Below are 12,277 nucleotides of genomic sequence, written 5' to 3'. Positions count from 1 at the left end.
CCCGTGGGGGGCCGCGCCGGCTGAAGCAGCCGTTGGAGCCGTTAACTGCTGCCGGGCGGGCTGTCAACGGTCTGCCCGGCGGGCTGCGGCTGCTGGGCGGTGCGGTGCGGGGCCCCCTTTTGCACGGCCGGCGGCTGTGGCGGCTGCCCGCGGTCCCACGCGGCGCCTGGGAGCGGCCGGCGGGGAGGCGGCCCGGTGTGAGCCGCCGCCAGCCGCCGGCTTGCCCCCTGCAGCAGCCAGCTACGTAAAATCGTGAGGGAAAACGCGTCAGATATTAGTGAGACATTCTGCTTTTTTTTAAAAAAAAAAAAAATTTTGCGGGTGGCACATCACAATGTCCCGCAGCTAATACAGTGTTTGCGCCCCATCGAAACGGTGGCCGCAATCTCGATGTTCTATTGCATGGCGTTATTAACACCTTAATGCATACAATTTCATGGAATCTGATAGACCATACTAGGAAAAGAAAAGGAACTCACTCAACTTTGGACTTTGTCGATGTGTTAACATAGTGGTCAGAACTGGCTCTCTGGAGTCTGTGCTACCTCAGGCTTGCTACCCTGGCTTAAATTTTTATTCAGGCAACTTAAAACTCCTTCTGAATTGCATATAACTAATCCTTACTTCAGTAGTTGGCAAGTTCCTTTACTAAATCAATAGATTAAGTGTTGGGCATTGAGAATGCTCTAAGGAACAGCTAGATGAACAGGCAAGCCTTTTTTCTTTATTTGGCATAGTTGCTTTGTAAAAGCCTCACATTAAAAAAAGCTGAGTGTTTATTTTTAGTATTAAGGATTGAGGGGGAAATAAATGTATCTGTCAGTAGCCTTTTGCACAGGAATCAAAACTACAACAACAAACTGTTGCATGTTTGTCAGGCTTAGAACAAAGAAGCAGCTAGCTGTCCGGATTGCTGGGTTCCACTCCTAATGTTGTTATCTTACCATCACTAATCAGTATTACAAAGCTCAAGAGAAGTTTGGAAGAGTTTTGAAATCGCAATATGTACAATATTTTAAAGCCAGTGATGGATAATGCCATCCTTGTGAAAGACCCATGTTTAATTTCAAGATTGCAAATGTATTTATTGAGAACAGCTTGATATTGAGATTTTATTTAATATAGTTGACACATTTTCTGTTCTCTAATGATCAGTCTCAAAATTAAGACATACCTCTCATTGTATAGGCTTCCTGTTGCTAAATGGAATGTGGTATGTCTGACTGATATAATGCAGTGTTGGATTTTACATGAATTTTTGGATGAGTGGAACAAAACTCTTTCTGGGGAATGTCACTATCTTGGGCCTTTGACATCTTGCAGCCTTTCAGTGCTTTTGAAGCAAGACTTCAAAGCAATGTGTCAGACTTCCATGTGTCTCATGATAGTGTTGACATGTAACTGTTCCTGCAAATACTGGAATCCAGATGCTGTTCTGACTTTGTTTGGGGAGGGGGGAGGAGGAGGGGAGAAAAAAAAAGAAAAAAGCTTGAAGTGGTAATACAACACTTAGCTAAACAAAACAGTGAGTCACCAGTATTCTATACAATAGCTAAAGCAGTGCTGCCCCTGATATACACTGAAGAGTATTGAGGTGAAACTTGTCCTGTGTTAGCCCATACACAGTGTGCACTTACTTTCAATTTTGAATCCAGTTAGRGTCTGGATTTTCCCACACTGTACAGAACCTACTGGTACTAGTCTCTRTGTAGACACTTAATTGCTTGAACTGGTGCAGAAAGTCCTTTAGCAACAATCTTAAAATAGTCCTGACTCCTTTAATATGGTTAAAATGTTGAACTCTGCTGAATGCAGTTAAAGCGAATGAAAACTTGCCTACCTGCAAAATGTCACCAGCATATCTCAAAGTACCTGTTGTTCTGTCCCGTATGTTTATGCCCCTGTGAAAAGTTGCAGCTAAACTTACGAACTTGCTGTTTACTTTATAGATTATCCACCAACTTCATTCAGAAACAGAATAAAGATTCCATTAAAAAATTGCTATTGTTTTGCCTGTATTATTTTTATTGGAAGGTTGTTTGTGAACTTTCTTTCTCCTATAGCTAGAAATGAATGTCGTTTTCCAACCTTAATTAATTTTGTGGTCCRTTTGTCTATTTGTGCCAATCCTATCTGTTACCTAGAAGAGGTTTCTGTAGTCATTGGTGCCCATTCTGACATATTAATACTGAAAATTGTGGTGCCTACTAGCCTATGCTTTCTTAGCTTCAAGAAGGTATATTTCCTTTGCCTTATCATAAAATTGGATTTAAAAAATGTAATTATATGAGAGCACAGCTCTGTTCTGCACTTGTTTCCCTTTGAATTAATCATTCTTGTGAAATCTGGTCATCTGTTCACAGCATTCTAGGTAGTCTCATGCCCAATGCTACTGAAAATGTAGTTTTAGCATGTATCAGATGAGTTATCTCCTTTGTGTTAAAAGTGTGTATATCTGTTATCACTTAATATGTCTAGGTCCTTTTTTTCCTGTGGAAATAAGAATTCCTATTAGTCCTTCAGTGCCTGACCTTGTACTTTTTCCTATTATTCTATTCCATTCCATTCCTGTTGCTTTAGTTCTAAAGATCATTCAGTTCTTTGTAGGATTTTTCTAATCTTTCCCCTCTAGTGATGCCTGCAACTTCTGTGTCATCAGATAACTTCACTTCTCTCAGTGACCTGAACACAGATGCAAGTGTGGAATTGATCTGAAATGTGATTCTTGGTAAACTGGAGTAGTAATTTCCTGTCAGATCAGTAATCTCTATTGCATAAGCATTGTCATTTCCCTGCTAACCTGTTATTTTTCTAAATGTATGCATCTTTCCATCCCCATCTTTTTTTTTTTCCTTCTTCTTCTTTTTCCTTCAATTCTGTCTCGTCATAGTTGGTCTGCAGTTTAGGAACACATTTATCAATCATACTATACTTACTAGAACAGTCTGTTACCATGTCAAAGAAAGATGCTGGATTTCCATACACATTCTTGTCTATAATGCCTCTTTGATATCTGTTATAGGCTTTTATTCTTTGGTATGGCTCATGCACTTTAGGTTTTTTGTTGTTTAAAAAAATTTTTAATGGCTAAATACTGCTTCTGTGCATCAGTTCTTGGAATATGATGGAGTATTACTGTCTGGTTATGTGAACATACAAAGTCATCTCTGATTTCAATTCAGATAGGATTACTGTTACAATTTTTTTATGTTAATCTTCATTAGCTCATCCTGCTACATTTTTTTTTGGCCTGTGGCAAAGGGGGCAGCATGAACACAATGGCAGAAATACAGATGTATGTTCAAACATTGAGAAGGAGTTGCAGAATTTGGCTTTGAGAGGAACTGGCAAGCAGTGCTGGGAGAAGAGAAAGTRTGACAAGACTGTCAAAAAGCAGAAGAGTCCAGAATAAAATTAGGCTTCCTTCYATTTCTTCCACGTCGTTGCTGAGCTGGGTATCATAATAGTCAGGGATCTTAAGGCCACTGTGGAAGTTTCAATAAACATCTCATGTTACCAAGAGGAAGGAATCTCGGATATTCGTACTCAAGACAAATTTGATGGGGAAATTGACTTGCATGTTAGAAATTCTGTGGAAAGCAGAGTTTATTCAAGACTGGAGGAGTTMAGCAACAGAACCCACAGAAGAAGGAAGCTAGAGTAAGTGTTCTTATGCACCTTTATCTTCACTGTGTGTGTGGAAACACTGTGTGCTTTTTTCCACCTCCCAAAAGAGTAGTTTTGCATGTAGGCAGGGAAAGAAGAAAGTGCCTTTCGAAGTACTAGCTTATTTTAACAACCTGCCCATGATTGTTAATGTAAAAAACAAGAGCGAATACTATTAGCAACTGCAAAAATATTCCCAAGTGTAAAAAAGACTGATAGAATTTATAAGTAACACATTTTTGATGCATAGCAAGCAGAAAATAAAGCTTAGTAAAACAGATAGTAGAACATTCAACTCAATTCAATACATGARAGCCTTAAAATAATCTTTGCAAACAGTTAATTGCCTAGATACCCAGGCTACATTTTTTTCCCTGTGTATTTATCTTTATGAACAAAAATATAGTGCCTTGGTTTTCTAATTCAGGAGCTGAAAAATCATTTTTTAGGTGTCATACTTGATTCAGAGTTTTAAAAGAAGGAATTATTGTTTACTGCCAACAGAGAAAGATGGTCCTGACTTGGCTTGCAAAACTGGATAGAAGACTCCTCTTTGTTTTGTTATTGCTGTCCTGCAGAGGAAGAAACATCCTCCCATGCCATTCTTCAGTCAGCCCAAGTGGTTGCTGTTACCGTAGTGGGAAGATCACTGACAAATGTGACTACTGAGTAGCTGCTTGCTTTAGGCTTTTGATGATGCAACAAGCAAGATGCAACTTATTGAAATAAGTTTAGTAGCATGTAATGAATGATATTCTGGGAGCCACATYTAAATAGCTTTGAAAAGTATTTACTTTAGAGAGATCCATTTAGGGAGCCATTTGATCCAATTTTGTACGTATTTTTCTTGCTCATCTTTCCCAGTGTTCTAGTTGTTTACATGTAATGGTGTTCATCTTGCTGTTTTTCAGTGACCCCATCTGAGGCATTCTTGGATGGCATCTGTTGTATGTGAGATCAAATGGAAGAGGAAATAGGCACGAAAGGATGTGTTTTGAAGAGTGCAGCTGTGATGTTGAGGAATGGAAGAAATGCATGTTAGATCAAAGGCAAAAGGAAGAACAGAGTGCAGGGAAACATATAGCTCCAGTGTACAGATCCTGAGGCAGTGAACACAGATGGAACAAGACACCTGGGACATTCTCATTTCCTTGGTTGTTGCTTTAAATATACCCAGTGATATCTTCTCAATGCTTAGCTGTGCGCCTCTTCCAGCTTTGCTGCTAGACTTACGCATTGCTGTATGCATTCATCTTAATTCTAACGGAAATTAAATGTGATTTCTTAAAAAAAAWTTTTTTTAATGTAACTACTTAGGTCTGTGATTCATGCAAGAATAGTCCGTATGTGTTTTACACAGCTTTAAAATAATCTTGTTCTTTAAAAATTTATTTTTCAAAGTTTTTTTTTTATTTTTTATTCACTTTTTCCTTCAAGATAAACATGCCCCCATTGATCATAACATTCATAGAAAGTTTTACCAAATCATTAAAATGTAAATGCAACACAAATGGATTTATTTACAAATTCATACAAAGCAGTGTGCTGCTAGATAAATAGGGTGTTATCAGAGTTCTGCTGAAGGTCTTTTTTTYAGCCATCTGGTGCCTTGTTGTGGCTCCTGTGTACAGCTCTTGAAAATCAGCAGCTAGCTCTGCATTCCCTTCATGGGGCTGGTAATGCTCCTGTTCTCAGTTTGTAAATACTATGTATGATTTTGTGTGCAGCTATAACAATACAAATAACTCTCTTACTGAACTCATCCAGCTCTGAGATCTCTTCCTTGTCTTTTCATTTTACATGATGCACATTTGACAGTTGTTCTGCACCTGCTCACAGGATACTTACAGCTTTAGCTGCTATTGCCCAGATGCCTGTTACATGGTTTCATAAGCAAGGGAGGGATAGGATAAATCCCAAGTTCACAATTAGCATGACAACTAAATCAATGAGAATGTGCTGGTATGGGAAAAATGTTGCTGCATACAGCTTTTTGCAAAGTCCTCTRTTCTGAAAATTGCAAACAGTGGGTAGTTTTCCTGACTGGGTTGGTGCTGCAGAAATGAGCACTGTGGTATTTTAGCTTCACAAGTATAAAAGAATCAGGTGTCTTGTTTCTGAAATGGATACACAAACTCTGATCTAAACAACATTCATRGTTCTGATAATGAGATGATAGAAAGTGATACTATATGAAAATGTGAATTATAGGTTGAATGAGGAAATTAGGGTATTGTCAAAAATCATAATGTAAAAGTAAAGATAATAGCATGGATTATAAGAATTTAGTGGGAATTTAATACTGTGCTCCTGCAACCTCGTTAGGGGTGCTGGTATTTYGAATGTTTCATGAACAAGCCCTCCTAAGAGTGTGCTGATAGGAAGGGGACCTCCTCTGTGACACTCTGCATATCTTCTGTGTAATGTGTCTTTTGTTGCACTAGGCGCTTGCTGAGAAGATAAACTGTGCAGGCCAAATAACCATATGTGTGTATATCCTGGAAAAATTTCAGGGACAGCAGTTGTCTGCCAACACAAGTGGTAGTAATAAAGCTCCTTGGAGTAGCTGGGTCTTTAATGTAGATTCAGTAAAAGCATTTTGCATAGAGAAGGAGGAATAATTTATACTGCTATCGCTGTTTTCACCCTGAATGTGATAGTGGTAGGATTACTGCAGGAGGAAAAAAGAAAAAAAAATAATATACTTCCAATAATATAGTAATATAATTACAGCAGTAAAAGCTGTGTGTAGAATGGATCTRAGGACAGCACGTTGGCATCACTTAGAAGAAAAAAGGATAGTTATAGGTTGTACACATTTTTGGTTTTCTGCACTACTGAGGTTCTGTGTGCTTTCCTCAAGTCTCTGTAAGTTGCATAGAGTGTTGGAGACTGCTAGGGCATACCTCAGACCTGTGGGTTTGAACGCACCAACGAATGTACCAATGCTGTAGAGATTCTGCCCTGTAAAGATTGAAGGACAGACTTTGGACTCCAGTATACTTGATTAAAAGATGGTCTTTGAAATCYAGTATGCTTCAACCACTTGATTTTTGAAAGTTAATATTTCAGTGCATCCCTAGATAAATGGATTTTCTGTGCTTTCTATTACAACTTTTATTTTATTTTGAGCAGTGTTTATAAGTAACTAAAGTTTACAGTGAAGGGAATTTTAGGAGAGTATGCTTTTGATCTGCCATTACTGCTTTTATCTGGGATCTCAGATTGATCTGTAAACATAAATGAGCACGAAGTAGGTTAGAATTACRTTGTCATTACAATGAGTAAAATGAGGGCCAGAAAGTTAAGTGATTTGGCAAATTACTGGATGCTAGAGTTGTGTTGCAGCTGTTAGACTTAGGTCATCATGAAAGCTATGTAATTTTCTCTTACTATGTAAAGGAATTCAGCACATGAAGAGCATACTTATTTTGCAGCTTTTGGATGTGAAAGATACAGTATACTATAAAGTGCAACTCTGGAAATAACCAAAGAGCTGCCAGACCTTATCTGGTTGAAAAGAAATACTATAAAAGGTGAAATAAAGAAAATGTCTGCCATCTAGCCCCCAAGAAACATCTGTCTTTGAACATCAAGCTCATGGATCTAAACGATGACAGATCTGACCTACTAGTAACTACTGATGTTGCCAAAGCTTAGTAGTAGCTGCACCATGCTGAGTCAACGATCCTTCACATAGGAGGACCCCTGTTGAGCGACAGCAGTATAATACTGTCAGATTTTCACATCTTTTAAATCTGGCATGCTTTGCTCGGAAGTTCAGTGAGTGTTACTTTCTCTTGAATTTTTTCAGCTGTGCAGCTGATGCAGTGTTTGAAAAGTTCCCAGGAAAGTTAGGGATTTTGAAAAGTTATCTGTCTACACTTGGTTTTAATCAAAAATGGTTATTCTGCTATATTTCCCCAATTTTAATTTTTTCTATTATCAKGTACTATACATTCAGTTAGTTTAAAAAAATAGCTGGATAGCACATGGCTCATGTAGATGCTATTTATACATGAAAATAATTTAAAATTTTTTAAAAGCTTTTCAAAATTCATTATTTCTATTAAACCATAATCAATTTCATGAAGAAATGAGTCATTGATGAAATGAGTCAATATCCATTTAATTTATTTAAGCAAAGTTAAATAATTCAAAGACAGATCTATAGTACTTCTCATTATGCATGGTAAGAATTATTTAAATATTTATTATTGTTAATCTCTTACTAGAGTGCTTTGCCATGTTACTTCTTCCATGTGTGTGCCATTATACGCTCCATTTTTACAAGTAATTATATGGAAGGCTGCTGATTTGGAAAATCTAAGCTCCAGAACCTTTCTTTCATACTTCACAAGGAATGTCAGAGACACGATGTGAAATTCATAGTTTGTACTTCTTATTCAGCTTTTAGTAATACAGTCCTCTTCAAATACAGTGATTTGCTAACTGTTTTGTATGTATTTCAGTCCTATAAGATCATCAATTTTGCTCCAAGTCTACTGCAAATCATAGTATCGGATCAAGTTGAATTTCCAGTACGTCAAGCAGGTGAGCTAAAATTCTTGTTTCATTTTATTTGAATATAATGTCAGTCTGTTTGTTATTACAACAGAGTATTGAGCTGGTGTGATGTAAGCAACTTCATGTTTGTTCTGACCATGGAAATTTAAAGATTCAGCAGGGCAACTTTTCTACATAATTTCTTTCCTATATAAAAGTCAGATAAAACCATGGGTATGGGGTAGAGTTTTGCTTTGGCTTCCCTGTGTTTGTAGTGATGCCTACTAGATTACTATAATATTAAGGAGAATGATTTCTGGTCAAAACTGAGTATCCAGGGAGCCTTAAATATTCTGCTTTCTTCTCAGGAACAGTGACAAAGCTAAGAGGCCAAGGTGTTTAAAAAAAAAAAGAAAGAAAGAAAAAAGTGGATCTCTTGAATGAATGTTTTTCTGTTTGAATCCTTTTTCCTAGAAAAGTGGAAGTGTTTTAAAAAGGAAAACATAGTTTATAGGTCAAGAGTACCCAAGTATGCTTAGTTAGTATCTATGGTGTCCACTCACAAAAGTAGATATGAAGGAAGGCCACATCAAAAGTAAGTCATAAACTTACAGTCTGAGCACCTCTAGAAAGATTGCCTAACAGTATGTGTGATGTCAGGTGTGGAGATATTGTTAACTTTAGGACATGCATTAGTGTAGGATCAGATTCTAAATTCTCATAATCTATTTTAACTACTCCTATGCAATATTTTTTACAGATATAGAAAATATTCAGCTTTTTGAAGAAGGTGAATATTGCTGCATTCACAGTTCTATCCTATGGAAAAGCATTTCCCGTAGAAGCACTGTTTTTTCTGTGATAGATTAATCCCCTGAGTGTGTTAAAGCATGCTGACATATGCTGTTTGTCATGCTCTCATGTATATTATCAAAGAAAATCCAACTTTGGATGGCATTGTTAAACCATTCTAGGGTAAAGTTTGATGCTTAATCCAGAATTCATTTTCATAAAATAGTAAAAATAAAATGATGAAATAATAATAATCTTATTTTAGTATCATTCATTAAAAATTCRGCAAGTATATAGAACATAATTCAGCATTTTAACTGAGCGAAGGTGTAAAATAGAAAAGCACATTTAAACTGAATTTGTAATTCAATAGATTTCACTGGGATTTTGCAAAATGCCAAGAATTTGTACACCATCATGATCTGTGGATAAAGTATATTAAAATCCTGGGCTGGTCTTCCTGAACTTGGCTTTTGTCTGAATATTCTGGCATGTCATAGAAAAAGAACTGTTTTTTCTCTTTCTCCTATAAAATATTTTACAAACGAACTACATGTTTTCGTACTCTGTAGTTTATCATAACCAAGAAGAATGATTATGCCCAAGGATATCTTATTTGTACTTTAAGTAAGTCCCTTGTAAGTAATCAACCAAAAGAGTAAAGGGATAACAGTTTTTTATGAACAATCCTTTAATATCTTACACCATGTTTCTTATATTTGCTCAAAAAATCTACAGGCATTTTAGTATTTTGAGGCATAAATGCTGCTTACTTTCAGTTGAAGATTAACTTTTTTTTTCATAGTGTTGCATGTGAGATAGTCAGGAACAATTCAAAAGGATTATGGGAAATCCTAATATTGAGATAAAGCTTAGAGAATTTACAACAAACATTTCTGTCTGAATAGAAGGTAGGCTGTGTGCCAGTTTCAAACTGGGCATTTCCCCAGGCAAAATGTCCTATCTGTGTGTGCTATGATTTGTTTAAATGAGCCTTCCAAAACTTCACTTACTGAGTCTGAGTAGTTATTGTGAAGGTGAGTAAAAATGTAGATAAGTAGATTTTTGTTTGCTTGTCTAGAATGATAGAATATTATGTCCACATGCAAGACTGTTGCAATGAAGAATATATCCCAATAGAAGTTGACAGAAATACTGCCCTATTCTGTTTAATACGAAACACTTAAGCCTGATGTCTGTAATGATGAAAAAACCTTTTTTCCAACTCAGCTGTGCTTAGTGTTGTTAACCTATAGTTGTTTCTAGTCATCTTTTCTGCTCATTTTTACTTTCAGTTGTAGTACATACATATTAATCACAGAGTGATATGGAGATTTTGTAGAATTAAATCTAAATTATTATTTTCACAATGCTTATACTTAGCTGCCATATACCTAAAGAATATGGTGACACAGTACTGGCCAGACCGTGAACCACCTCCTGGAGAAGCAGTGTTTCCATTCAACATTCATGAAAATGACCGTCAACAGATTCGTGATAACATTGTAGAAGGAATAATTCGTTCTCCTGACTTGGTGAGGTATGTTATGTTGTGCAGAAATGTTTCTAAAGGTCAGGTGTTCAGACCTACTTGTCTAGATATAGTTAATGTGAGAATCTTTATTTCTTGAAAAATAAAYGTGTACTTGTTTTGGAAATGTAATAATAATAATCCGTTTTACCATATTTATGTGCACTTACTTTTCAGAAATGTATTAACCTGGCTAAGAGCACAGATGTGTTTTACCTTTTTATGGTGCAGTTTAAAGCAGCTTCTGAAACTTGCTCTAGCGATATCCTGTCTATTTTGCTGATCGATAGCAGATAGAGAGTTTTCTGTAATGCAGATTTACCCATTCAGAGAAATACTGTCCAAGATCTGTTTTTTCTGGTAGTCCTTTTCTCAATTGCTTTTGCAACTTTTGTATGTAATTCCAGTTTTTTTAAATGTGTTCAGCATTCTTGTTAAGATGTTAGAAAAATGAAGAAATGTTGTTCTCCTTTTATTGGAAGAATAGTTAAGATTCACAGACTTACTATGATTTRTGATGGTTTATTGCTTTAAGTAAAATGAGACTGATGGGATGGAATTAGTCTCTAGTGTATGGATGTTTGTCCTTGAAAACTGGAAGAAAATCTTTTCTCCTCCTCCCCGTGTGCCAGGTGCCCAAAGATGCCTTTTTTTTTTTTTTTTTTTTTTTTTTTTTTTTTTTTTTTTTGTCAGCAGTCTTACCAGGAAAATTAGTGATGGACTGAAATTAGAATTAGAGAAAACCCCCTAAATAAAAAATAATGAAGCATTATTAGTACATTAGGTTGCTATTGAGTCCCAGTCACTGGAGGTCTTTGTGAATAGATTATACAGACACCTGTCAGGAATGCTTGGGATATAAAAGGTCCTGCATTGACAAGAAAATGAACAAAAATGTCTTTTCCAGTTCAGCTTTTCTTACACTCTCTAACTTAAATGATTAGAATCCCCACTAAAACACATAGTCACTCCTTTCCAAGATTGTGCTACGATATAAGGAAGCTTATGTCATTTCTGACATAATATAATAAAGGTATACAGTTTCCTATACCATTATACTATAATTACCAATATTAAGTTCATCCAAAAGAACGCACAGAGGTTTGAGGAGTTTTTGGCAAATTGATTCAGGCATCTTTTCACAACCTGATACTCAATGTCCTGACATTAAAATGACAATCTACAATAACAATCTACAATGACAAAGCCTGTGACAATCAGCTTAAATGAAATACGGATCTTCTGTCTGTCATCTGCTGTGCCTGTAGATTTGCCACATGGGTAAAAATGTCAAAGAAACTTTATTATAACTAGTATSATGCTGTGATATTGATATTTTCACTATCTGCTTGTGAGAATAGGGAGGGAGAAGAAACCAAATCAGCAAGAAGCACAAACTCCAAAGGCTTGAGGGGGAAGGTAAGTTTGTACAAAGCTAAAAGGATCAGTAAGTGGAGAGTCTTACTGAACTAATTTATGACAGTGGTTCCTTATGTGATGGACTGCAAGAGGATACCCAATGAAAACTAAGTGTATCATAGATTATATTTTTACAGACCTTTTTTTTATCCCTTGGCAAGACCAAGAGCATTTACAGCTTCTAGTGTAGTGCCTCTCAACCCTTTTAGCTACACCTCGCTTCAGTCAATTAAAAATCCTGTCCTTTCTACAGCACAATGGGTGACTTCTAAAAGTATTTGGAGGGAGAGAAATGGTACAATGTTTTACCTCATTTGCTCTTTGTGTGCCTCAGAGGTTGAGAAGTGCTATGGTAGAAAAAAC

At 36.5% G+C, this 12,277-nt stretch overlaps 1 protein-coding gene across 2 annotated transcripts in view; it reads left to right on the top strand.

Moving 5' to 3' along the window:
* Nucleotides 1-12,277, top strand: part of IPO8 (importin 8) — a 45,709-nt gene that overhangs the window by 397 nt on the left and 33,035 nt on the right. For both annotated transcript variants that reach the window (XM_085324153.1, XM_085324152.1), the window contains exons 2-3: nt 8,139-8,220; nt 10,348-10,504. In XM_085324153.1, the coding sequence (XP_085180279.1) occupies nt 8,139-8,220; nt 10,348-10,504 (239 nt within the window). The remainder of the gene's footprint in view (nt 1-8,138; nt 8,221-10,347; nt 10,505-12,277) is intronic.

The sequence above is a fragment of the Rhea americana genome, unplaced genomic scaffold (genome assembly GCF_003343005.1).
Source record: "Rhea americana isolate MKP2758 unplaced genomic scaffold, rheAme1 scaffold_9, whole genome shotgun sequence".
Taxonomy (NCBI): Eukaryota; Metazoa; Chordata; class Aves; order Rheiformes; family Rheidae; genus Rhea; species Rhea americana.
This window is presented reverse-complemented; position numbering and strand designations above follow the sequence as displayed.